This window comes from Halichoeres trimaculatus, unplaced genomic scaffold, assembly GCF_033239565.1.
Source record: "Halichoeres trimaculatus isolate MK-OKI-2021-1 unplaced genomic scaffold, fHalTri1.1 fHalTri1_scaffold_10, whole genome shotgun sequence".
Lineage (NCBI taxonomy): Eukaryota > Metazoa > Chordata > Actinopteri > Labriformes > Labridae > Halichoeres > Halichoeres trimaculatus.
In genome coordinates, this window is record NW_027437187.1 from 807695 (window position 1) to 829300 (window position 21606).

Here is a 21606-nt window from a genome sequence, read left to right on the forward strand (position 1 = left end):
AAAATGGCCTTGTTAACAGAATTGTTTGAGTCACCAACAGCAGCATTTGTTAATAGTTGTAAGAAGGATCAGTTATTGAAAATAGCTGATCATTATTAAATAGCTGTTGTAGGTAAGGGTTGTAAAGATGAGATTAGAAAAGCAGTTGTTTCATCTTTTTTTGATCAGAGGGTGTTGAATGAAGCTGAGGCTGAGCCAGTCTATGTACCTGTATCTGCACCGGCAGTTGTGTAGACTGTATGTTCGACTTTTGGGCAGTAGAAAGAGCTGTTACTTTTACAGTTGAAGCAAAATAAGTTGTGCAGAATTATGGATCAGGAAAATAGGCTTGAATTAGAGAAAATACGACAGGATACAGAAAGAATGACGCTAGGGCTCGAGCAGGGGTCAGCAACCTTTAACACCAAAAGAGCCATTTGGGCCCGGTTTCCAAGAAAAAGAAAACACTGGGAGCTGCAAATACTTTTCGACATCTAAAATCAAGATAACACTGTATATGTTGCTTCTTCTTACCTTTACACTTTGTTTAAACAACTACTGTGTGTTGCTTATAAAACCCACAAAGTGCTACAGGGAAAATTAAATTTTATTTATGTAATGAACACATTTTGAACATTTTGAATTCTTGAAAAAATAATAATGGATAGGCCATCCTCAAGGGTAGTCAAAGCACCAAGGTGTATGGCTGGGGTTAACCCTGAAGCATGAAAAGAAAGTGTCTTTTTAGAGTATTTTTTCTTTCTTTTTAATGAATGTTTTTTTGTTGTTGTTGTTGTTTTTGTTTGTTTTTTTAATAATAACAAAAAAAGCAACAAGCTGAGTTGACTGTCTCCTTCAAATGAATTAAAGAGCTGAACTAAATTATCCATGTAGCAAACAAAAGCAAAAAAATGCTGCGAGCCGTCTTTCTCATACCGCTTTGGGCTTTCAGGGCCTATAGCAGAGCCTTGACCTGAATTTAAAAAATAAATTGGGAAAAAATCTCTGTGTCATTAAACAATGAAAAATAAATATTTGTAAATACCTGGTTAATGGGACTTCTGCTTCTGGACCTCTGTGCACAGCTTCTGCAAATCGGGGCTGTACAAAGTCACTTTCTTCTTTACATAGGAATGCAAGCTGTTGTCTATAAGGCGTGAGCGGTGTTTGTTTTTAATGTGGTTCATAGAGGTCACATACATATGTGGATCCAAAAATGGACAGGACTGCAAAGGTATATCTCTTCATGTTTACGTAGGTGTTGGGGATGGTATTCCATCTCAAACACAAGTTTGTCTGGTCTTGGAAGGTTTTCAATATCACCCCATTTGTAATTATGAACAAGAGAGGGTCACTGTCATGTCCACCATGAAGTGCAGCTTTTCTAGCCACTCTGGCTGTTCCAGCTCAGTAAAAAAGTGAGTCCTTTGCTACTCATGAAAGTTTCCACCTCTCCCAGACATGCAGCACAACGTTTCAGCACCTCTCCTCTGGACAGCCACTGGACTCTGTTATGCAGCAGGGAATCAGAGTATGTGCTCTCCACCTCATCTAGTAACGAATGAAACTGATGGTGATTTGAACCTTTTGCTAATATTTTACTGACAATCTGAATGAAAACATTCTAGACTTCTTTGCATTCTGGAGGAAGAGTTTGCGCTCGCAATGCCTGTTGGTGCAGGATGCAGTGAAAAGTCAGCAGCTTTCTATCCAGTGACTCCTGCAGCAAGGCCACACAGCCCCTGTGCGCTCCAGTCATACTTGGTGCTCCATCGGTAGCCACTGACACTGGGTGGGTTGTTTTTATTTCTTTGGCTCTTAAACAATCAAGCACAGCCTCGCAGACGTCCTCCCCCTGTGTCTGGTATCTTAGTGGTATCAGCTCGACCATTTCTTCCTGTGGTCCAGCAGCAGAGTTCACACTAATTGCTTGATGTCACTTTTGTCTTTGGACTCATCACAAGCGATTGCAGCTGCAGCTGAGTTGATGTCTTTAATTTGCTGTTTTGTGATATTTTCTGACATCTTTTATTTCATTCTGTCTTTGAACATCTTCTCAGAGAAAGGCATCTCTCTGATTTTCTGCACAATTTCATGCTTGTTTTTAAAGTCTGCAAATAGGTGTTCTGAAATCTTAGTGAATGACTCTTTCATACATTCCTCTTCTGTCAATGGTTTCCCATGCCTGACTATTTCCCGAGCGGCCACAAAACTTGCATGTGTAGTTGAATTTGCAGACTTAACCCACTTCCTGAATTGATTTTTCCTCAGATCAGCCTTCGGCATCAGTTCCGAAACAGCTTTTTCTCTCTCTTCTCCCTCTGGATATTTTTCAGCAAAGGCTCTGTGTGTATTTTCCAAATGTTTTGTGACATCTGACTTTTTATTGTTAGCCAGTTTTTCTCCACAAATTAGGCATACTGGTAAGTCACTCTCATCAGAAGTAAATGCAAATGGATCCACCCAGGCGTCATTAAATGTTCTATTTTCTTCAGATATTTGTCTTTTCTTACATTCCTCCATACTTGGCCTACCTGGGGTTAAGAGTCTCCACAAATGTACGGCGTTTTGGCTGGTAGCCTACACAGGCTTTCGCAAGTGTGTCGTTTATTTTGAGTGACAAAAAATAATAAAATATAGTTTTATTTTAACATTTCAAGATCACAATAATATTCAAATCCAGAACTAAAATTTGAAAAATAACAATAAAAATAAAAAACGAACACACAAAAAATACTCATCAGTTAAATACTTATAATTTATTTTCCCAAGCCACTTGGAGCCGCAGTATAAGGATAAAAGAGCTGCATGCGGCTCCGGACACGGGTTGCCGACCCTTGAGCCAAAGTATTCAAAGTTGCAGCTAGTCAGAGAAGGTAAGTTCTCCCCAGAGGGTTCCAGCAGGTCTTTTGACCCTGAGCCTTGTTGTTTTGATGTTGCTGCTAACTTGTGGTTAGTGCCACAGTTCTATGATTGAGACACTGATGTGTTTTTTGTTTGATCGTGTTACCGAGGCAAAAAAATGGCCTGATTCAGACAGGGTGTTGTTGCTTCAGTGTGTTCTCACTGGGAGAGCACAGGAGGCTTATTCAGCCGTATGTGGTGAGGATGCCACCAATGAAAAAGTTAAAGCAGCTGTACCAAAGGCATGTGAGCTGGTCCCCAAAGCCTACCACCAAAAGTTCAGGAACTGGGTAAAAGGTGAGAAGCAGAACACTTATTCATTTTGGAATCAGTGTTGCCTTTTTCATCAGAGACAGCAACAGGTGACTTCATTCCGCAAACACACTACCACTGGCTGTGAGGGTCTTGAACATGTGGTTCGCTTCCATCGTCTGTCTCCAGGAGGACTGGGTAAAAGACCAAAAGTCTGATCCTTCCCTGTCTGCATCTTGGGTTGGGTTGCTGCCAATGAACAAAGTCAGAGATGTAGCCTAGGGTTACTTTGTTCAGGATGACTTGCTAATGTGCAAGTGGGTACCTTGTGATGGTGACTTTGGGAGAGAAGCAGTTTATCAGGTTGTGGTGCCGAGTTGGTTTTGTGATGTGGTGCTGCACATTGCACATGAACCTTGTGGACATTTGGGAGTCAAGAAAACGTATGACCATCCTGCATTTTTTTTGGGGGCCTTGTTTGAGGCGTGATGTTTACAAGTATGTTAAGTCTTGCCACATTTGTCAGCTTAGTGGAAAGCCCACTCAGGCTATTAAGCCAGCTCCTTTGAGTCCCATTCCAGCCACGAACCAGCCTTTTAAGGATTTGATTGTGGACTGTGTTGGGCCATTGCCTCCTTCTAAGTCTGGTTGTGCATATTTGCTGACAGTAATGTGGCAAACTACGTGGTATCCAGCAGCCTTTCCCTGATGTTCACTCTCTGTTAGGTCTGTAGTTCAGGCTCTAGCTCAGTTTCTCTGGTGGGTCAGAATGATCAGGGCTCTAACTTCACTTGCCACATGTGTCCCTCATTTTTTCACTGTGTTTTTTTTGCGTTTTTAGGTGAAGTGTTGTCATGTAAACAGGGCTTTAAAGCCAAATTCTTCTCCCTTCATGTTTGAAAATGTATATGCTCTTTTTAAACGATGTTACTATCACTGCTCACATACTTCCATGCATCCTTCACACTGACATTGCTGTTTACGATGCAACAAGGAGGATCTGTTTTGATTGGACTCCCTCGCCACCTTCTGGCCTGGAGTCTCACATGCACTGATGTAAATTTCTTTTAGCCAGGCATGGGTTTTTTTTTTGACTTAATGGAGATTGGATCAAAATAAATTTTCTTTGTTCTGGTCAACTCTTTACTGGATACATTGTACTAAGTTAAGAGACTTATCAGTACAGTTACGTAGCGCTACGGTTTAAAACGTGACATCAAGCAAACATTGTAGAAGCCTACTACACGTAGCGCTATCGGCAGCCTTGTGCCTTGATGTATCTGTCGGCTAATGTGACAACAAGTAAACAGTCAGTTTGTTTGTAGTTTAGTTGCTGTCTATATTCAGCACAGCTGGCAGCCCGGTGCTCTGAGACGTGTCCTTAATGTGTAACGTTAGTGAATCCTGGTTATGTCCTCTTAGTCATCTACCAATCAGAGCTAATGTAACCTCACTCTTCATTTTATTGATAGACTCTCAAGTTTGAACAGACCACTGCAGAATAACTGCTGACTGTAGGTTGGAATGGACAAACAGTTTAGCCCTTTAAGCCTCTAGAATGTGCTCTATCTCTCTCCTGTTTATCCTCCTTCTGCTCTTCTGTCCTTTGTCTCAGTGGTAGTGGCCTCTCAGTTGGAAGGTTGGGGGTTTGATTCCAGCTCCTGCAGTCACACAGGAAGACATTGAACCCCAAACTGCTCCCGCTGTTGGTCAGTGGTGTGTGGAGGGGGGTATGTGGATCGGTGTAAATGTATTAAACAAAACTGATGGTTTCAAGTAGGAAAACCTCTGCCATCACTGTGTGAATGTGGTGTGGATGGGTGAATTAGACTAGCAATGTAAAGTGCTTTGAGTGGTCAGAGAGACTAGAAAAGCGCTACATAAGTACTGGTCCATTAACCATTTACCATTTACAACACCTGAAAAGCGAATGAGAAGATGACTCAACTTACATTCCTTAGAGAAACCCTGTAAGTGACTATATACTGGTGCTGAGATAAAAAGACAGGGTCAGTCTCATGAACCGTCTCTGCAACATGTAGGGAACAGGGAAATGAGGCTGCACCAGAGATTTCTGTAAACCAATCAACGACCAATAATTAATTCTTTCAACCAATCAATGGTCAGCAGTGTGGTAGCTCCACCTTCCGAGACCAGATCGGTTTAGTCTGGCACCCCTACAGAAGGGTGCCAAAAAGTGGGACGGCTCGTCTCGGTTATTTGGGGGTCTGTACTGGGGTTAGTCAGTGGAAATGCCGTAAAATGTTCACCGTGCTGAGATAAACCCAACCCTTGGTGGAAACGTGGCTAGACCTAGACAGCTGTGAGTCAATCTGTCCGTCCGTTGGGAAGCTTAGAAGTAGCAGTTTAAAATAACATGTAACCTGTAATATTGGTGCTGATAATCTCATTTTAAAGTGTGGATTACAATTGGGCATATATCTAGAGGGGAGCCTGTGGCACTAAGCAACTCCTCACAGCCCAATCAACCGAGTCTACTGACCAACTGATGTTTAACTCCTTTCCGGTCTCCTTACAGCGTTTATTTTTGCATCTGTTTATCGCAGCGTGCGGGTGAAGCAACATCATGCAGATGTTTGCAGTTCCTCACCAACTCACAAAGCTTTCCTTCAGAAAGTTCTGCCTTTATTATTTCTTCTTCATGTCTCATTAAAGCTATGTATCAGGTAGTAACAGCAACGCTGCCCCCGTGGTTTCTGGTGGTACTGCTCTGTTTGGCCCGTGTCCATAAGCTTTATGGAAACGTGCAGAAATAAAGATGAAATGCACACAGAGCACTGACAGATGGCTCCATCAGTATCTGTATTTAACATTGAGCAGAAATGGGCTTTGGATGACTTCTTGCAGCATGCAGAGTGATGAGGTTGTCTTTTGATTTGTTGCTCCATCAGATCATAGAGTCAGGCCAACCCTGAAATCCTCACCTGGGTTATAATGGAAGTTTTAAAAGAGATCTCTACCTCTTCAAACACAGGTTTGTTGTTGTTGACATCATCCACCCCGACGATGACCCGAGCAGTGGAGGAGAGAGGGTGAGGTCCGCCTGATGCATTGTCATCCGTGGCTGTAACATTCAGGACATACTCCAGGCCTTGAAGCTTGGGCAGGGGAGTGGAGCGCAGACGAATCAACCCTTCAAAGACAACAGAGCCATTAAATCACACGTTATAAAACACGGTCCCTCCTAACACGGTAAGTACAACTATTCCATTAGTCCTTAAGCAGGATGTTTGTGCCTCGCCGGCCTTGCCTTTTGAAGGATGCTATCAATAAAAACAAAGCTGGGGATGTAAACTGTATGTTGTTGTTGTTGTTCTTCAAAGTGAGATAGCCAGTTGAGGATTTAGCTCAGAGTTCCACAGAAAGGTAAAAATATCAGATATGCAGAGTAAATCCAAAAACCAATTTCACAGCTGTGGTTCTGGTACTTTTCTAATCTAATAATTGCACGCTCTCCTCCAAAGATGCCCATCCAAGTCAGGCACTCGAGCACAAACATGAAGTAGTAAGTGACTGAGGTTAGGAGTTAACCAGGCTCAGCAGATGCCTATTAGCCGCTCCCCCCTCCCCTCTTTGTCTGCTTTCATGTAACAGTAAAGATCAAAGTTGGGATAAAAGCAAGCAGCATCTGAGTCAACATCTTTCTCGTCAAGACTAAAACAAAAACATCAGAGGTTGCAGGACGAACAAGCAGCCTGTGATGTGGGGAAGCTCATTGAAGTGGGAGCATCGGGAGTTTTTTTCACTTTCTGGTTGCGTTGTGATTCATCTTTTTAATGCTTTTGATTAAAGAGCGCTCTGTATGCTGACACACGAGGATGCCAGCGCCTGACTCTCCTGTCTCCCAATTTACTTGTGTTGCTTGCTGCCCAGAGAGAGCAGAGGAGCGTCCTCACTCCTAATGATGGCACGTGACGTTGACAGCACTGCGCCACTACATTAAATGAGTGAACTGTGGGATGTACACGGTAATTCTCTGAGCTTAAATGTCAGCCCTGTTTACAAATGCCACACGAGCTCTAGCAGCAATTCAGTGAGCCAGCGCTCTCGGTCCATACGGCACTGTAAGTAGAAAGTCGTAGAGTAGTTTTTCCTGCACCCAGAGGATATCAGCGCCAGCATTTTCTAGCTCTGAGAATTCACAGAAAAGGTGGGAAGGAATATAAAAGAGGACACAAAAGAAAGAGGAGCCGGCAGAGCACAGCCTGGAGATTGTGAGCCATGATAGAGCAGTTGTTGTGAAATTGAATTGAAAGGGTTGGGTGACAAATGTCACAGTGATTGCCGCTGGTTTCGGATCAAAGCGTAAATAAAAAAAAGATAAACTGTGCAGTCAACAATGCTGAAAAGACGGGAAACATTCCTCTCTGAAGCCGTGCAGAGCCAAACCAAGTGTGGAAATTTCCTAAATAATGTCATCGTTTACATTTATGACCCCAATAATGAAAAGAGCAGCACTCACATTAAAGTTACAGCTTCAAATAAAAAATTCTCACTACCCTTCCATGCTGACTTTGAGAGCAGAGGGCGGCGATTACACACCACTGGAAGAAGGCGCTATTAGAAAATATTGAATATGTGATCTGACAGAGAGCCTGTCAATTACTCCGAGAGCTGCAAAGTATAAAATTAAGAAGTATCACCTTTCTGGCTGTCAATGACAAAGTTCCCTTCCTCGTTGCCAGCTGTTATTGAATAGATTATCCCATCACCATCTGGGTCTTTGGCCAGAACTGTCGCAACCAGAGTGTTAGGGCCGGCATCCTCAGACACAAAGGTTCGATACCTGCAAAGAAGAAGAAGATGAGTGTAAAGATGAGACAAAACGGATCACAGTTTGGTTTTTAAGCGGGGCAGCTGGAGAGGTTTTGAATGGCTAATATCAAAATGTTGTTTCTGGAATGACCATGTTGAAGCTGAGGGCTGTGTCATCAACCCCCCCTCCCCGCTCTGGTGGTCGGCTAACTCTGTGGCCATTCAAGAACTAAACCAACCAGAGCCTCCACCTCTATCCACCAATCATCTCGCAGCATCCAAAGCCTAAACCATCAGGTCAAAATAACATTCAACACACACAGTCCCTCTGAACAGTTCAAAATATCATTCAGCTCAGATAACCAACCACCTTCACCTTCCTCCACCACACCTGTTCACATGCAGCATTCCTGTCCTCACACACACCTCAGCACATTTAAAACTCAGTGGAAGTGGGGGTGGCTGCTCCACACCACTGCTGAATCCAGACCCATCCGACACGTTGGGGATGGGTACTGCCGACACCGTCCAGCCGAACAAGATTCCAGAGACCACTTCAACCATGATCATTTACCTGTCTTTATCGCTATCCTATTAAAACGTATGTAGATGGGCAGTGGTGTGCACAGAGGAGGGGGATTGGCCCCCTTGTGGCCAAATTGTTGATAAGTGCATACTAAAGTGCCCTCTTGGGAGCCAAAATACATGCTGAAGTGCTCTCCCGGTTGGCTAAACACAGTTAACTGCCCTCTTGGGGAGAAGAAACACAGGAAACTGCCCAGCTGCTCTCTTGGGAGCCAAAATCGCATGCTCACACTGTTTGCCTTTTTTGTTCTTTTCACCCTTGTCCCCTTGTCCTTCAAAAAGTCTGTGCATGCCACTTTGGAGGCTGTCTGAAATTATGTTTCCATCACCTACAAGTTTAATTCTCGTCATTATCACTGTAAGAGCTTCTGCTCCCCATTGAGGTAGCACTGTCTCTCTGAGAGCCAAGCAGGGTTAACCCACAGGATCACAGAGTGAGACTTCAGACACACCCTTGAGACGTAAACAGAAGAGCGCGAAATGCTGGACTTCTGAGGTGTTTAATATTGTAGAAGAGAAATAAAGCTGTTTCAAACACGGTCATAGTCTAACCCATAATCAGGCACGAACTTAGTTCCACCTAAGGCCTTTGCACACTGAGGGCTCTAATTTCGTGGCGCAGCGTAGGGGACACAAGCCTGGCGCACCCTGCGCAGTGTTAATTTCGTGCTGCGCACCACCGTGCGACAATTTGACAATTTGGTAGACCGTCTGCGCAGAGATGGGTGTGACTGCGCCCCAGGGGGGAGTTGATGGCGCACCAGGGGGAGGTGTCAGCAGATTCATGTTGGCGCAGTGATAATTTTGTGCCAAAAAAGTGCGCTGAAAGCTCGCCAGCTCCAACCTGGTCTATTCTCGGCGCAAAGTGTAGTGCACCCTCCACAGCTGTAATTTTGGTGACAGGTGCACATGTGCGCACATGTCAACAAAGCCTCAGAGGCAGGTTTCCAGAGTGTCAGGCACATTTTAATGCAATAAACAATCACAGTAATCACTATTTAATGTGACCGTCTGAACCAGCATATACATTTATATCTATATTAACTGTCCCGTCACATCTGATGTCAGATTAAAGCCGTTTGTCATAATGGAAAGTTAACCTGACGGCAGCTGGAAGTTTGATGCACATCTTACAATTAAACAATAAACAGCCTTAACATCTGATACTGAGTATATATCTGGTTCTCTCATTTCATTTAATTCAAAGAAAAGAGGGAGAGAAAAGACCAAGAATAAAGAGACAAAATAAATGTATGTCACTCAGGATTTACCCGTGATTTCCCATATTTCTCTGTTTTAGTCTTTATTTTTAACGTGATCTAAAAAGATGGAGTACATTATTGTAAGGAGGATGAGGTGGAGACACTGGGAGAGTATACAGTATATCAGCAAAGGTCCTGCTATTTGGTGATGACAAACCAGGAGTGCAGGTGGATCAAAAGTATTCTGAATGGATAAGCCAGCTGTGTAACTGTCTCTTCATTTTGTACTCCTATTAATGACAAAGGAACAGATTACATCTGTCCCGGGAGCTGGCCCACACGGTGACGCGCTTCGTGTCCTCCGATGCGCCCCACTGTCCATTCTCCTGCTGCAGGGACAGCGGCTCTGACCGTCTCCGCTACCGGGTCTTTCAAGCACACTGTTTCCGCGGTGCTGGGGATCACTCAGACCAATAGGACGCTGCGCCTCGGCCACAGCACATTATAAGGCGAGGAGAGGCGCTCATTTGATTGGTGAAAACAGCGCTCGGCTGTGTTAAACCCACTCACAGCTTTTCTCCTCCCTCTCTGCCATTTGTGCGGAGGGAGGCGTGGAAGTGCACCCCTGCGCCTTTCTGTGCCTTGACTGTGCCTCTCTTGGCACTGCAGGAAACTTGCAAAGTGCGCCGGTCATGCCCTGTCCGCGCGGCAAAGGCCGGCGCAGGGCAGGTGCGCCTGTGCTTGCGCCTGGTCTACGAAATTTGAGCCCTGACTCTGCTATTTTTGTTTGTATTTTTTGGTCTTTATCCATCCATCAATCTTCTCTACCACTCATCCTGTTCAGGGTCGCAGGTGGCTGGAGCCTATCCCAGCTGTTTTAAGGTGAGAGGCGGGGTACACCCTGGACTGGTCGCCAGTCAGTCACAGAACTGACACGCAAAGACAGACAACTTTACACACACACACACACACTCACACACCCACACACACACACACACACACACACACACACACACACACATGCACGCACACCTACGAACAATTTAAAATCAGCAACTACCCTGATAAGCATGTTTTTGGTCTGTGGGAGGAAGCTGGAGTACATATGAAGCTGAGCAGTGGTGGGGAGATCAGCCTCCCCCTTCATTGCCCAGTTGTAGAAAAATGCATGCCAAAGTGCCCTCCTGGTTGGCAAAACACGGTTAACTGTCATCTTGGGACGAGGAAACAGGAAATTGTCCCCTTGGCTCTTTGAAATAGGATAAACTGCCCCTTTGAAGTCAAAAACATGCACTCTATGTGTCCTAAATTATCCGTTGCACATCTACGGACAATATAGAGTGACCAACTAACCTGACGAGCACGTTTGTGGACTATGGGAGGAAGCCAGAGTACCCAGAGAGAACATGGAAACTCCACCACCAGGCAAAGAGAGTCCAACTGGTGATCTTCTTGCTGTGAGGCTGCAGAGCTAACAGCTGACCCAGCATCCAGCCACACTAAATCTGATGTGTTTATTTTTCTATTATTTGTGAAAATTTCCAGTGTGAGAACAATGGAATCATCAAGCAGTGAGGAAGACTGACTGGTTATTGAGAAAAGAAAAAGAAAACACAGTCTTCATTATCTAAACATAGCCTGAAATGATAGAAAATGTGTCAAACCACCAAACAAACCTGGAAACTAGCTGGATGGATGTGAAATAAAGAAATGAAACCTGCTCTAAAAAACTGACAGACAAAAGTTTCTGTGTCAGTGTGCAAATGTGATTGATATGACATGGGATCAAATATCTTAAAGTGCATCAATTTCAGGCGAGCAAATGGACTCAGAGTGTAAAGGCCTTCAGAGGTAGAGTTAAGTTCGGTGCTGAGCCTCTTTGCTAACACTTTAACTGCCTGTCTGACGAGTCAGCCAAGCCGTTCATTGGACAAAAATCACAAGTTGAACAACTTCAAAAGGGACAAATTGCAAAAAAATTCGCCTTTAAAAGTATGCTGATACAGAAATGATGTTTTCAGACCATGACTTTAAAAAAAAATGGATGTCATCTTGCTCAAAGTGAGGTCTTCACGAAAACTGCTCCCCCTGATGGCTGGTTGCAGGATAGGTAAAAAAATCCGGATTTCCGGTCGGGCTGTGGTCAAACTTTAAAAAATTATTACACCTGGTAGAAATGTTTTTCACGTCTGGTTGTTGTGGTGGTTTGAAGATATCATTTGGCTGCCTTGTATTCAAGTCTTCTTTTTTTTTTCTGAAAAGTTCCATTTTCATTAGTTATACAAGTTAAAAACGAGGCTTTACGTAATGTTTAACGATGATTGACAGCTGCTGTTCTTGTGTATATTTTTTTTAGGGATTGTAAATATGTCGGGAGGTAAAAACAATTATTATTTTTGTCACCTGGCTTCACTCAGAGCGCGGTCACACTGGCCATCCAAATCGTGCTTAAGCACGATTGCCCCCCTGCAGCACTGTTCCCCAGCTGTAGAGTACGGCCAGTGGTCACACTACCCCTATGTCAACCAGGCTTTAGGGGGTATCAGACATGCGCATGGCCCGCCTACATCATCATGAAGCGTCTGTTTACATGAAGGGCGATCTCATCAGAGTCAGCACAATGAGACACAGAGAGCACTGCTACAACTTTAGAGACTTTTTGACTAATATTAAGTCTTTTTCGCCTGACACAGCCCTCTAACACCCCCGCTTTGTTCAAAATGACTGTCGAGAGATGCGCTCGCGGTGATTACACGTAATGGATCGCACGTGCTGTCCGCGTGCTTGTGCTTGTGCATGAAGTAAACTGTGCTTAAGCCCACCTCTACGAAGCGTGCCGAAGCACGGAAGGGAACCGTGCTTGAGCACGGCACAGTTGCGGTCACACTGGCCATTCCAAACATGCTTTATGGCTGAAGCGTGCTTAGGCATGGCACGATTGGCCAGTGTGACTGTGTCCTCAGATTCTCCCAGAATCCCTCACAGTCTCTCTGTGCAGACTCTGGCTGCACAACTGCTTTAATGGCTGCGCCTGTGACGTGGGAATTTTGGCTTCAAAACTGTACAATGATAAATGGCAGAGCCACGTTGTCTACTCTGCATACAGTCTATGGTTCAGACTAAAATCATGTTTTGAACCATGCAGGCTGTGCACAGGTTGTTTTTTGCGAGGAGCCTGTCTATTTTGAAAAGGTGTGTATGTGGTTTCTGGTTTTCTGCAGCCAGTCTCAAGTGGACACTCCAAGAACTACGGTTGAGAGGTTGACGCTGTGATGGTTCTTTTGCAATTGTAGAGAAATCCTAACCTGACACGCCAGACGGACAGTTTCATATATCTGCCATGGAATTATTTCACAAGTCCATCTGGGTAGCAGCTCTTCCGATTTGTTTTCAGAGGCGGGACTTTAAAAAAAATCTGCAGCTGGTGATTGGACGACCGTTCTGATTAACACACTCACCACGGACCAATCCACATCAAGCCACAGTATGACGTAGCTTATGTGAGCCGATGCTTCTAATAAACAATGGATGAACAACTACTGAATCACGAGAAACAGCTGTGAAAAAGGTGTTAGACGACAGCTTCCGTTTTTATAAATTTAACTTAAGAATCAAAGGAACGCTGACAAGTACGAAAGTCTGCTGACGTCACATCTGCTCCCACAGCTCCCGCCTCTCTTCCCTGATTGGGCCGGTCAGAATTTAGCCGAGTGAAATCGTTGGTCATTGGAGCCTTTCAAGATGGACCTGCAGAAGTTCAGAAACTGAATCAGGCAGGTCCATCTGCTCTGCAAGGTTAGAGAAATCCTCTCTGATGAGATTGAAATAACATGCTTTAAAGAGCTAGGAATACCACCTCCTCTTCTGAAGAAGATTTTTTTCTTCTTGTTTATTATTTAAAGAAAAGAAAACAGAAAAAAGAAGGGGGAGAGCTTCTCCACAGTGAAAAAGAGAGGGTGAGTTAATGGAAGTCATTGACGGACACAAACACAGGCAGCAGAAACAAATCATTCCCACAGTCCAAAGCATCAGCAGCCTGATTGGACTTATGGTTGTGGCTTTTGCTTGTCACTATGATTTAACCTTTCCTCTTAGCCGGCCAGACCACAGACAAATGATAATGTCTACTGGGATGTTGAAGTCATTGAACAAATGGTGCTTCCACATACCCAGCCCACTGTGGGCCATTTGATCCAGTGCCTTTTAAAATGTCAACAGTGATTTGCTCGCTGTGTGGTACTGGGCAGTGAGATGCCCGTCTACACACAGGAGACTGATATATACGGCTGGGGCACAAAGCTCGATGGGGTGGAGATGAGCTGCGTGACTGAGGACGCTGAGATGAAGAGAAATGGAAAACAGGGCAGAGGCGTGAGAGGAGCAGGTGACAAAAAAGAAGGCTGGCACTGAAGTGACAGGTAAAGTGATAGGTGGCGCCGAGAGAGGAGAGAGCCAGGAGGGCTGATAGACAGAGAGGATGAAGAGGGGGGGCGGCGTTCTCTCCAACTCTGAGTTGATTCGTCAGCAGAACTTATCCCCTGTGAGAATCTGAGCGGCATCCTCTGCTAATGTGTGTGTGAGATGATGAGAGAGAGAAAGTGTGTGTGTGTGTGTGTGTGTATGTGTGTGTTTGTGTGTGGAAGGGGGAGGAGGCCGGTGTCTGAAGTGAGAAGTCAGGGGTGATTGATGGTTTACAGAAGAACGCTGATGGGTGATTCATCTCCGCCAGCCGCTGCAGTCTCCGTGGCAACATGAGTGACCTGTAATCTGTCACCCGGCTCAGAGGCCACCTCTCCACAGCTCTCTGGGATGAGACTATACACTCTCCAGCTTTTCTTCTGGGAGCGTCTCACTCAGCTGTAAAGTTGGACTCAGACGCTGTAAGCCGGCTGTCCGTCTGCTGGACAACACGTCTGATATTTCCATTTCCGCTGCTGCTCTGCTGCTCTTCAATCACGCTTAGCCTGGCTGTGAACTGATGAGACATGGAGGGAAACACAATCCTGTCCACTCACTGGAGATCTTAATTAGTCTAAGCAGAAGATTAATTTCATTTACAGCCATCAGTCTTCGTCAACATGATGGTCTTAGTGCTGTTTTTAGCTCCTCCTCTGCCCTCACAGCACTCATCTGCATCTCAGTGAGCCACAGGATGATGAAGAACACAACACTCCCTGGCTGGCAGACTGCTTGCATCTCTAACTGTGTCTGTGCTGGTCTGGCAGGAGTGTTTGAGTGCCGACAGGCTTCCCTGTTTATCTGCATATCTGACTGGCTGTCTCCCCTCCTCTCTCTGCGTTTGTTTTGGTGCTCTTTGTTTTGCTTGAACCCGAGGAAGACACGTTCAAGTGTGTCTTCCTCAGGTTTTATGTTTGTCTGCCTACACCTCCACCTCTCTGCCCCGGTGTTTTTACAGCTCAGTGTCTAGCCACCCACCAAGACTGACACCTGACAATGCAACAAGAGCAGGAAACACAGGCACGCATCAGACTTCAGTGGCTGACGGGACGACGCGCTCGCTCGTTTCAGAGAATAACTGCAGCCGAGACCCAGTGACAGTTCCTGCCCACACAACTTTACCAAAAAGGCAATCAAGGACAACCTGGACTGAGCCTACTACAAATCTTACACACTCACACACACACACTCACACACACACACACACACACACACACACACACAAACATTCAAAAGCCCAGTTTTACCCAACACCTGAACAGAGACGTGTTCAGCCCAGCTCCACGGCATGGTCTGAAGAAACAAAGTGTCTCGGTGTGAAGGGAGTAGCACATTATTCTGCTGTGATTAACACTCCAACTAAATGACACACACTTTGTCCTGCTGGTGGAGATTTAACACCAACAGCATTAACACAAGTTGCCAACACTTCATGGCTATTCCTTACGATCAGTAATGATTGAGAGGAATAGCCTGAAGGAAGGAAGGTCTGCGATGTAATGACCTAAATATCTGTGATGCAACCATTGGTCTTCAGGAGACAGCCTTTGATTTATCATATATGAATTTGTGAGATACACAGAAGAGAGCGGAACAAGCACACCTTCAGATTTAGATCCCCCGTGTAAGACAGCTGCTTCCAAAATAAATGTATTACTTTGATAGCTGAAGCAACATTTTCATGCACAAAACACCCACACAAACCCTGAATACTTTTAATAGCTTATTGATCTCAGAGCACTTCTGTGTCTTGACTTTGCACTTTTGTTTCCAATGCTAAGTCTTACAGACACTTTGTTTCAGATACCACTGGTATCACAAAGGCTCACCCTGAAGGCTTCCAGAATTCACACAGAGTCGAGGATCTGCCTTCTCTGTCTATGACACAAAAACCAGGCTGTACAAAATGATGTTTTACAATCATCTTCACTTTTTTATGCCTGTTCTTATCACTCTGGATGTCTGCTCTCACTGTTCATTTCATCCACCGCACTGTTAATTTGACTCTTTATCTCCTAATGTTGTGAATTTTCCTGTTTTATCGAAGTTTTTTCTCCTCTGATGACTTTATAGGTACGTGCTCTACCTACTGGATTCTGGCGCCGCAGTAAATTGATGTGTTTTAAGGGTTTAAATAAATGAATAACCCCACGCCTCACTCCTGTCTCTAAATACATCATGAGACTAATGCATTTAGAGACATTAATCCTGAATGAAATCAAACTAACCACTTTTAAAATCATCACACAGGTTAAGTTTACAATTAGTTCAGGCAGCAGCTTGGGTCACACTGGTTTCATGTTAATCACCTGACACCTACAGGACCATATTCACACAGCAGATATTTCTTTGAGATAACCCACTCAGAGTGTCCAGCTCCAGATTGTAAAACATTAAAAAAAATAACCGTGGTCATTTCACAGCTCTGAATGACATGTGTTTCCAACTTGGCAACTAAATTATTCATTTTATTTTATTTAAACAGGTTGGTCCCATTGAGATTAAAAACCTTGGAGACCTGGCCAAGACAAGCAACAGCAGAAACACAAAGCTACAGAAGAAAACCCCCAAAAGAGACAAAGCACAGTCAATATGGACAACTTATAGAAACTGCGTCTGTGTCTTTCATTTTAGAGTACCCTGAAGCCATATTCCCAATTTCTGTCTAAGCATTTGGGCAGGGAGCATAGTGAGGTCCTGAGAACGCAGAGAGTACTGCCCAGTACTTTTCTGCATGATAAAAACACAGAAGGGAAGCAGACCAAGAACTGCCTTATAGATGGAGGTGTACCAGTGTGTGAGCCTCCAGGTGGCCAAAGCAGGCCATCCAACCCAAGAGTACAGCTCACAATGGAGAGTCAGAGCTTTGCAGTTTACATAAGCTAAAACAGGTCAAAAAAGTTGCAGCATTAGGACGCTTTTTTAAAATTAGACAAGAAACCCAACTTGTTCCTAAAATAAAAACACAGTTTACACCTCAACTTTTTCACAAGACGCAGCATATGTGATTTAAAATCAAGTTATCTATCAATATACCGAGGTATGTGTAACCGTGTACAACCTAAACTTAATTTCCATCAATAGAACAAAGCACAGGAACATTTTGTGACCTGGTCTTAGAACTGATTAAAAACATAAACTTGGTCTTCAATAAATGGTCATCTATGGAAGGTCACATTTGACACATTTTGTTCAAGATTTTTCACATAAATGGTGAATAATGTGGCCCCAGAACAGAGCCCTGCGGCACACCCTTGTGGACAGATATAACATCTGAACATACACCATTATTTCTACTGCACTGTGACCAACCACTAAGATAGTTTGAAAAACAAGCAACAGCTTAGAGGGCTAAGTTTTAAAACATCATGGTGGACAGTGTCCAAATCAATTAAAAAGTGCAGCACAGTGCTGTTTCTTGTCAAGTCTCACTTTTAGCCTGATCTACCAAAATCCCAAATAACAAGCGCTTGATTGTGTCTGCAACTAAAAACTCCATGTTATTAGTGGGCGTGTTGCAAGTGATCTAGTATGATTCCATGGGCAGTTGATAACCAGTGTAAAAATGGTTCAGACTGCCCTATTCAAACAGGGATTAAGCACGTGCTGGCAGCTGTCACCATGGAGAGTTTGGAAAATGAACAGCCGAAAAGGTAGGATGAAGGTTGAAGCAAGAAGGAGGAGGTGGAGGTGGAGGTGGAGGTGGAGGAGGCAAATAAACACACAGATAAACTCCAGCAGAAGATATGCCAATTGGGAGGCCATCTGTGACAAGGTGAATGCTGAGCTAAACCTGAAGATCTGCCCATAAGATAAAAAGACGATGGTCTATAATAAGAGATTATTTCTGACAGCGCAACTCCAAAGATCCTCTCTCTCGTCTGTCATTGCACCTCTTCGTTCTCTCCACAATGACCTACACTCTGTTTACTGCTTCAGATCTGCATGATGACAGCTACAATTCTCTGCAAATGGGTGAGAAATTTGACAAAGATATCGATTTACAGGACAGAACAGGACATGAAGAAATACTGAAGGTATCACTTCTCCATAAGGGGCGCCATTTTTATTTATAGAGAAAGTTTGTCACAGGAGTCTAAATGCTGCCTCAGGGCTTATATATTTGAATAATTCTGAACATATGAAAGCCCACAAAGGGAAGGGGTTAAATTTAGCAAAAGCTAAAATGCTAAAAGAGCACTATCAGACGCTGTCAAACACTTATCAGATTCTTGATGTGAAAACAGGAGAAGCTGCTGCTGATGGAGAGAGCCGTGTGGATTATTTTTAGTATAAATCTGCTTACACAGGCTGGGAGAACTCCGGGGCTTCATCGTTGATGTTGGCCATTCTCACACGGACCGTTGCAGTGCCGGAGTGAGGCTCATCTCCACCGTCTGTCGCCATCACCACAAACTCATACAGATGGTTTGGCCTTTCATAGTCCAGCCTGCCCGCGGGGAAGACCGTTCCATGGGGGGAGATGGTGAAGTCTGGGCTGAGGGTGTAGTAGGTGAGCTCAGCGTTTAACCCCGAGTCACAGTCTGTGGCCAAAACTGCAGGAGGGAAAACATCACACCACGACCATCAATTTAGAGTTTAATGAGCGGATGAGACGGCATCAGCCGATGAATATGTTGACAACTGTGTACATCATTATCTTTTTATGGCCTTGCTGAACATGTAATAGATCATAAGCTGTGACAGCTACAATTACCAGCACACAAAATGCACGGTGCCTCTGTGGAATAATAACCATCGCTGCAAAAATAAGCTGGAAGAGGCAGAAAAAAAATAAACAAAAGAAATGAACAACAGTGTTTTCTGTAGATGAGGTTAGGAAATCTTTTTTTTTTTCTCCTGAGGTAATTACTCAGGAAAAAATATGGATTTCTTTCTAATGTGTGATGAGATTTCTTTCCAAGACTACAGCCACGGATATCGACACTCTTGGTTGCACAGCTAATATGAATGTTAGTTTGTTGGATTTTAGTTGAGCTCACAGTTTCTCACACAGCCCCTGAAACTTCAAACACTTTTTATATATTGCAGATTTTTTAATGTTTTCATTTCCTCTCTCTGAAACAAGAGCTAAAACGATCTCTGTGTATCTCTGTACTTTCTGTCAGTCTTCATGCTGACGAGGGCAGGTTTAACAGCTCTGTCTGTGTCACATGGTTTTGTTTTATCAGGCTTTTATGAGTTGCGTACACCGCTGGATGGCATAAATTGTTTGCACATCAACTGAAGACAGGAGAAATGGTGACACTCTAGAGAGATATAAATGAACATGTTTTATCAACCATTAGCTTGACATCAGCAGTTTTAGAATCCTGCCAATTAAACAACCAAACAGGGAAGGTGGGAATTCTACAGTAATGTTAAAAAACGAGCAGCTAAATGCTCACTGAAGCTTTTTCACGATGCTACTCAAAGCACAGCAGCAGAGAAATCATGCGCCCATTCAGACAATGACTGTTTCAGGAAGACCTCACAGGTTCCAGGGAGACCTGCAGTCCTGACCTGTCACCCACTGACAACATTTGGAGCATCATGAAATGAAAAAAAACTGAGGAGAACCTTTTAAAATGGACTCAGTTACTGTGGTGTTACACAAGTTCACCTAGATACAAAGAGCACCTGCTGTCAGCTGTGCAAAGGAACAGTTTAAATTCACATTAGTTTTTACAAGGGGCCACATGAGGAACCTGAAATGAGTCAGGGTGCAGCCCCAACAACAATGTGAACTTTTCCCTTCATAAAATGCTATTACAATCATAGCATTGTTGTTTCATTTGATATCTAGCTGATTAATCTCCACAAATACTGAAAAGACTTTATAACAACTTTATCAAACAAACAAACAAACAAAAAAAACCCCATTAACTAGGAGGGTTTTTTTTTTACTTCTTTTCACCTCTGCACTAAGAAAAATCCGATGTGTCTTGGTCTTGAACAAGCTCACTGAAATCTGGCTGAATTTCTGAGGTGGCTATTTGAAGGACAGCTGACAGGGGATCATCAGTGACAGAGGATCTGTGTTCGGATTTGTTAAACTTCACTTATTGCTGTTCACACACAGGGCTCACGCACCCAAGTGTGTCCGTACAGAAACAAGCCACGCTTTTCCAAATAAAAGCAGCTCAGTTGTATTGCACAGCAAAACTTTGGTTTTTCATTTTTGTTCTAATTTATGATTGACCTCAGCAGACAGGGACACCCAAAGGGCCGGATGTGGCCTGCGGGACGTATTTTGTCCATGTCTGGTTTAAATCAAAGGGATGTTTCATGCTGAGATGACTGATAATTGAAAATGAAGTTGAAGTCAGTTGCTTACTGTACTGGTGGCCTTCCAAGTACGCCTGGATCTCAACAATACAAAGCAGTTTATAAGAACATCTTTTCGTCAAACTAAAAATTAAAGTCTAGTCCAAACTACAATTCATTTTGTGTAGATTCTTGATGGCTTACCAACCTTGTTTTGTTCTTGTGTCGTGGTAATTTGGGGACCTGTTCTGGTTTTAGTCAAAGGAAACACCAAAGAATGTGTACCGTACTGAGACAAACCCAACCACTTGGTTGAAACGTTTTTTGTTTTTGTTTTTTTATATCCCGGAGTTTATTTTGAACCAGACCACTTGATACGAGGCCTGATCATAGACACTGAAAACCAGACCTGGGCCCAAACATACAGGGTCTGGATGGAGGGGTCAATGTGGCCTGTTACTCCTGTATAGACTGTTTTTGACGTGCTGCTGGTGTCAAATTTAAAATGAATTTCCTTCCAAAGACTTTTTCTGAGTTTTAAACAGTGATTTGTTATCTTTGCTCCATCTTGGATCTGATAAAGACTTTAAAATGATTTCCTTACCATAGAGCTCTGGTTTCATGAAAATTTCACACAGCATCCCAACTCTTATGGAATTGAGGTTGTATAAATAAGTAAGCTTGTCTGAATTTTTGCCCCCTTGATCTAAATTGTTAGAGCATTCTGGGTTTCTTGTGTGAGCTCCGGTCTATTCATAGCAGAGAGATCTTACTTTCCCTTTGCAAGCTCTTTCTGAAGACTCCCATCTCCGCTTCTGCTACCTTGGATCTCTCCACTGCTGAGTTCTTTCTTCCGTGCTGCTTGTTTTATTTTTTCTTGTTGACGCTCTGGTTTATATTAGGTGCTGTTTTCTCCTACTGCTGGTTCTGCTGTGCCAACAATTTCTACCGCTCCAGGCTGTGTGTTCGAATGTTTTCAGATTAAATTTGTTCCATTTTTCCTCACCCAGAATCCCGCAAGAAACTATCCTTCAGCTTGAGATTCCCACCAATCATATAGTGTCAGCCATGGGGGACAGATGTCCCGCGAGGAGGAAACACTGACAGAAAGCAAAGAGTGAAAGGCTAAAGGTGATGCGTCAATTGTTTCCCAATAAGCCTGTTCAAGTGTGAGGCTGTAAAA

At 43.8% G+C, this 21606-nt stretch overlaps 1 protein-coding gene across 2 annotated transcripts in view; it reads right to left on the reverse strand.

The window, feature by feature from the left end:
* The window catches only part of LOC141796942 (neural-cadherin-like), a 158132-nt gene that overhangs the window by 73317 nt on the left and 63209 nt on the right, over positions 1–21606 (reverse strand). For both annotated transcript variants that reach the window (XM_074678283.1, XM_074678284.1), the window contains exons 6-8: positions 18463–18712; positions 7800–7942; positions 6117–6289 (exon numbers count right to left, since the gene is read on the reverse strand). In XM_074678283.1, coding sequence (XP_074534384.1) covers positions 6117–6289; positions 7800–7942; positions 18463–18712 — 566 coding nt within the window. The remainder of the gene's footprint in view (positions 1–6116; positions 6290–7799; positions 7943–18462; positions 18713–21606) is intronic.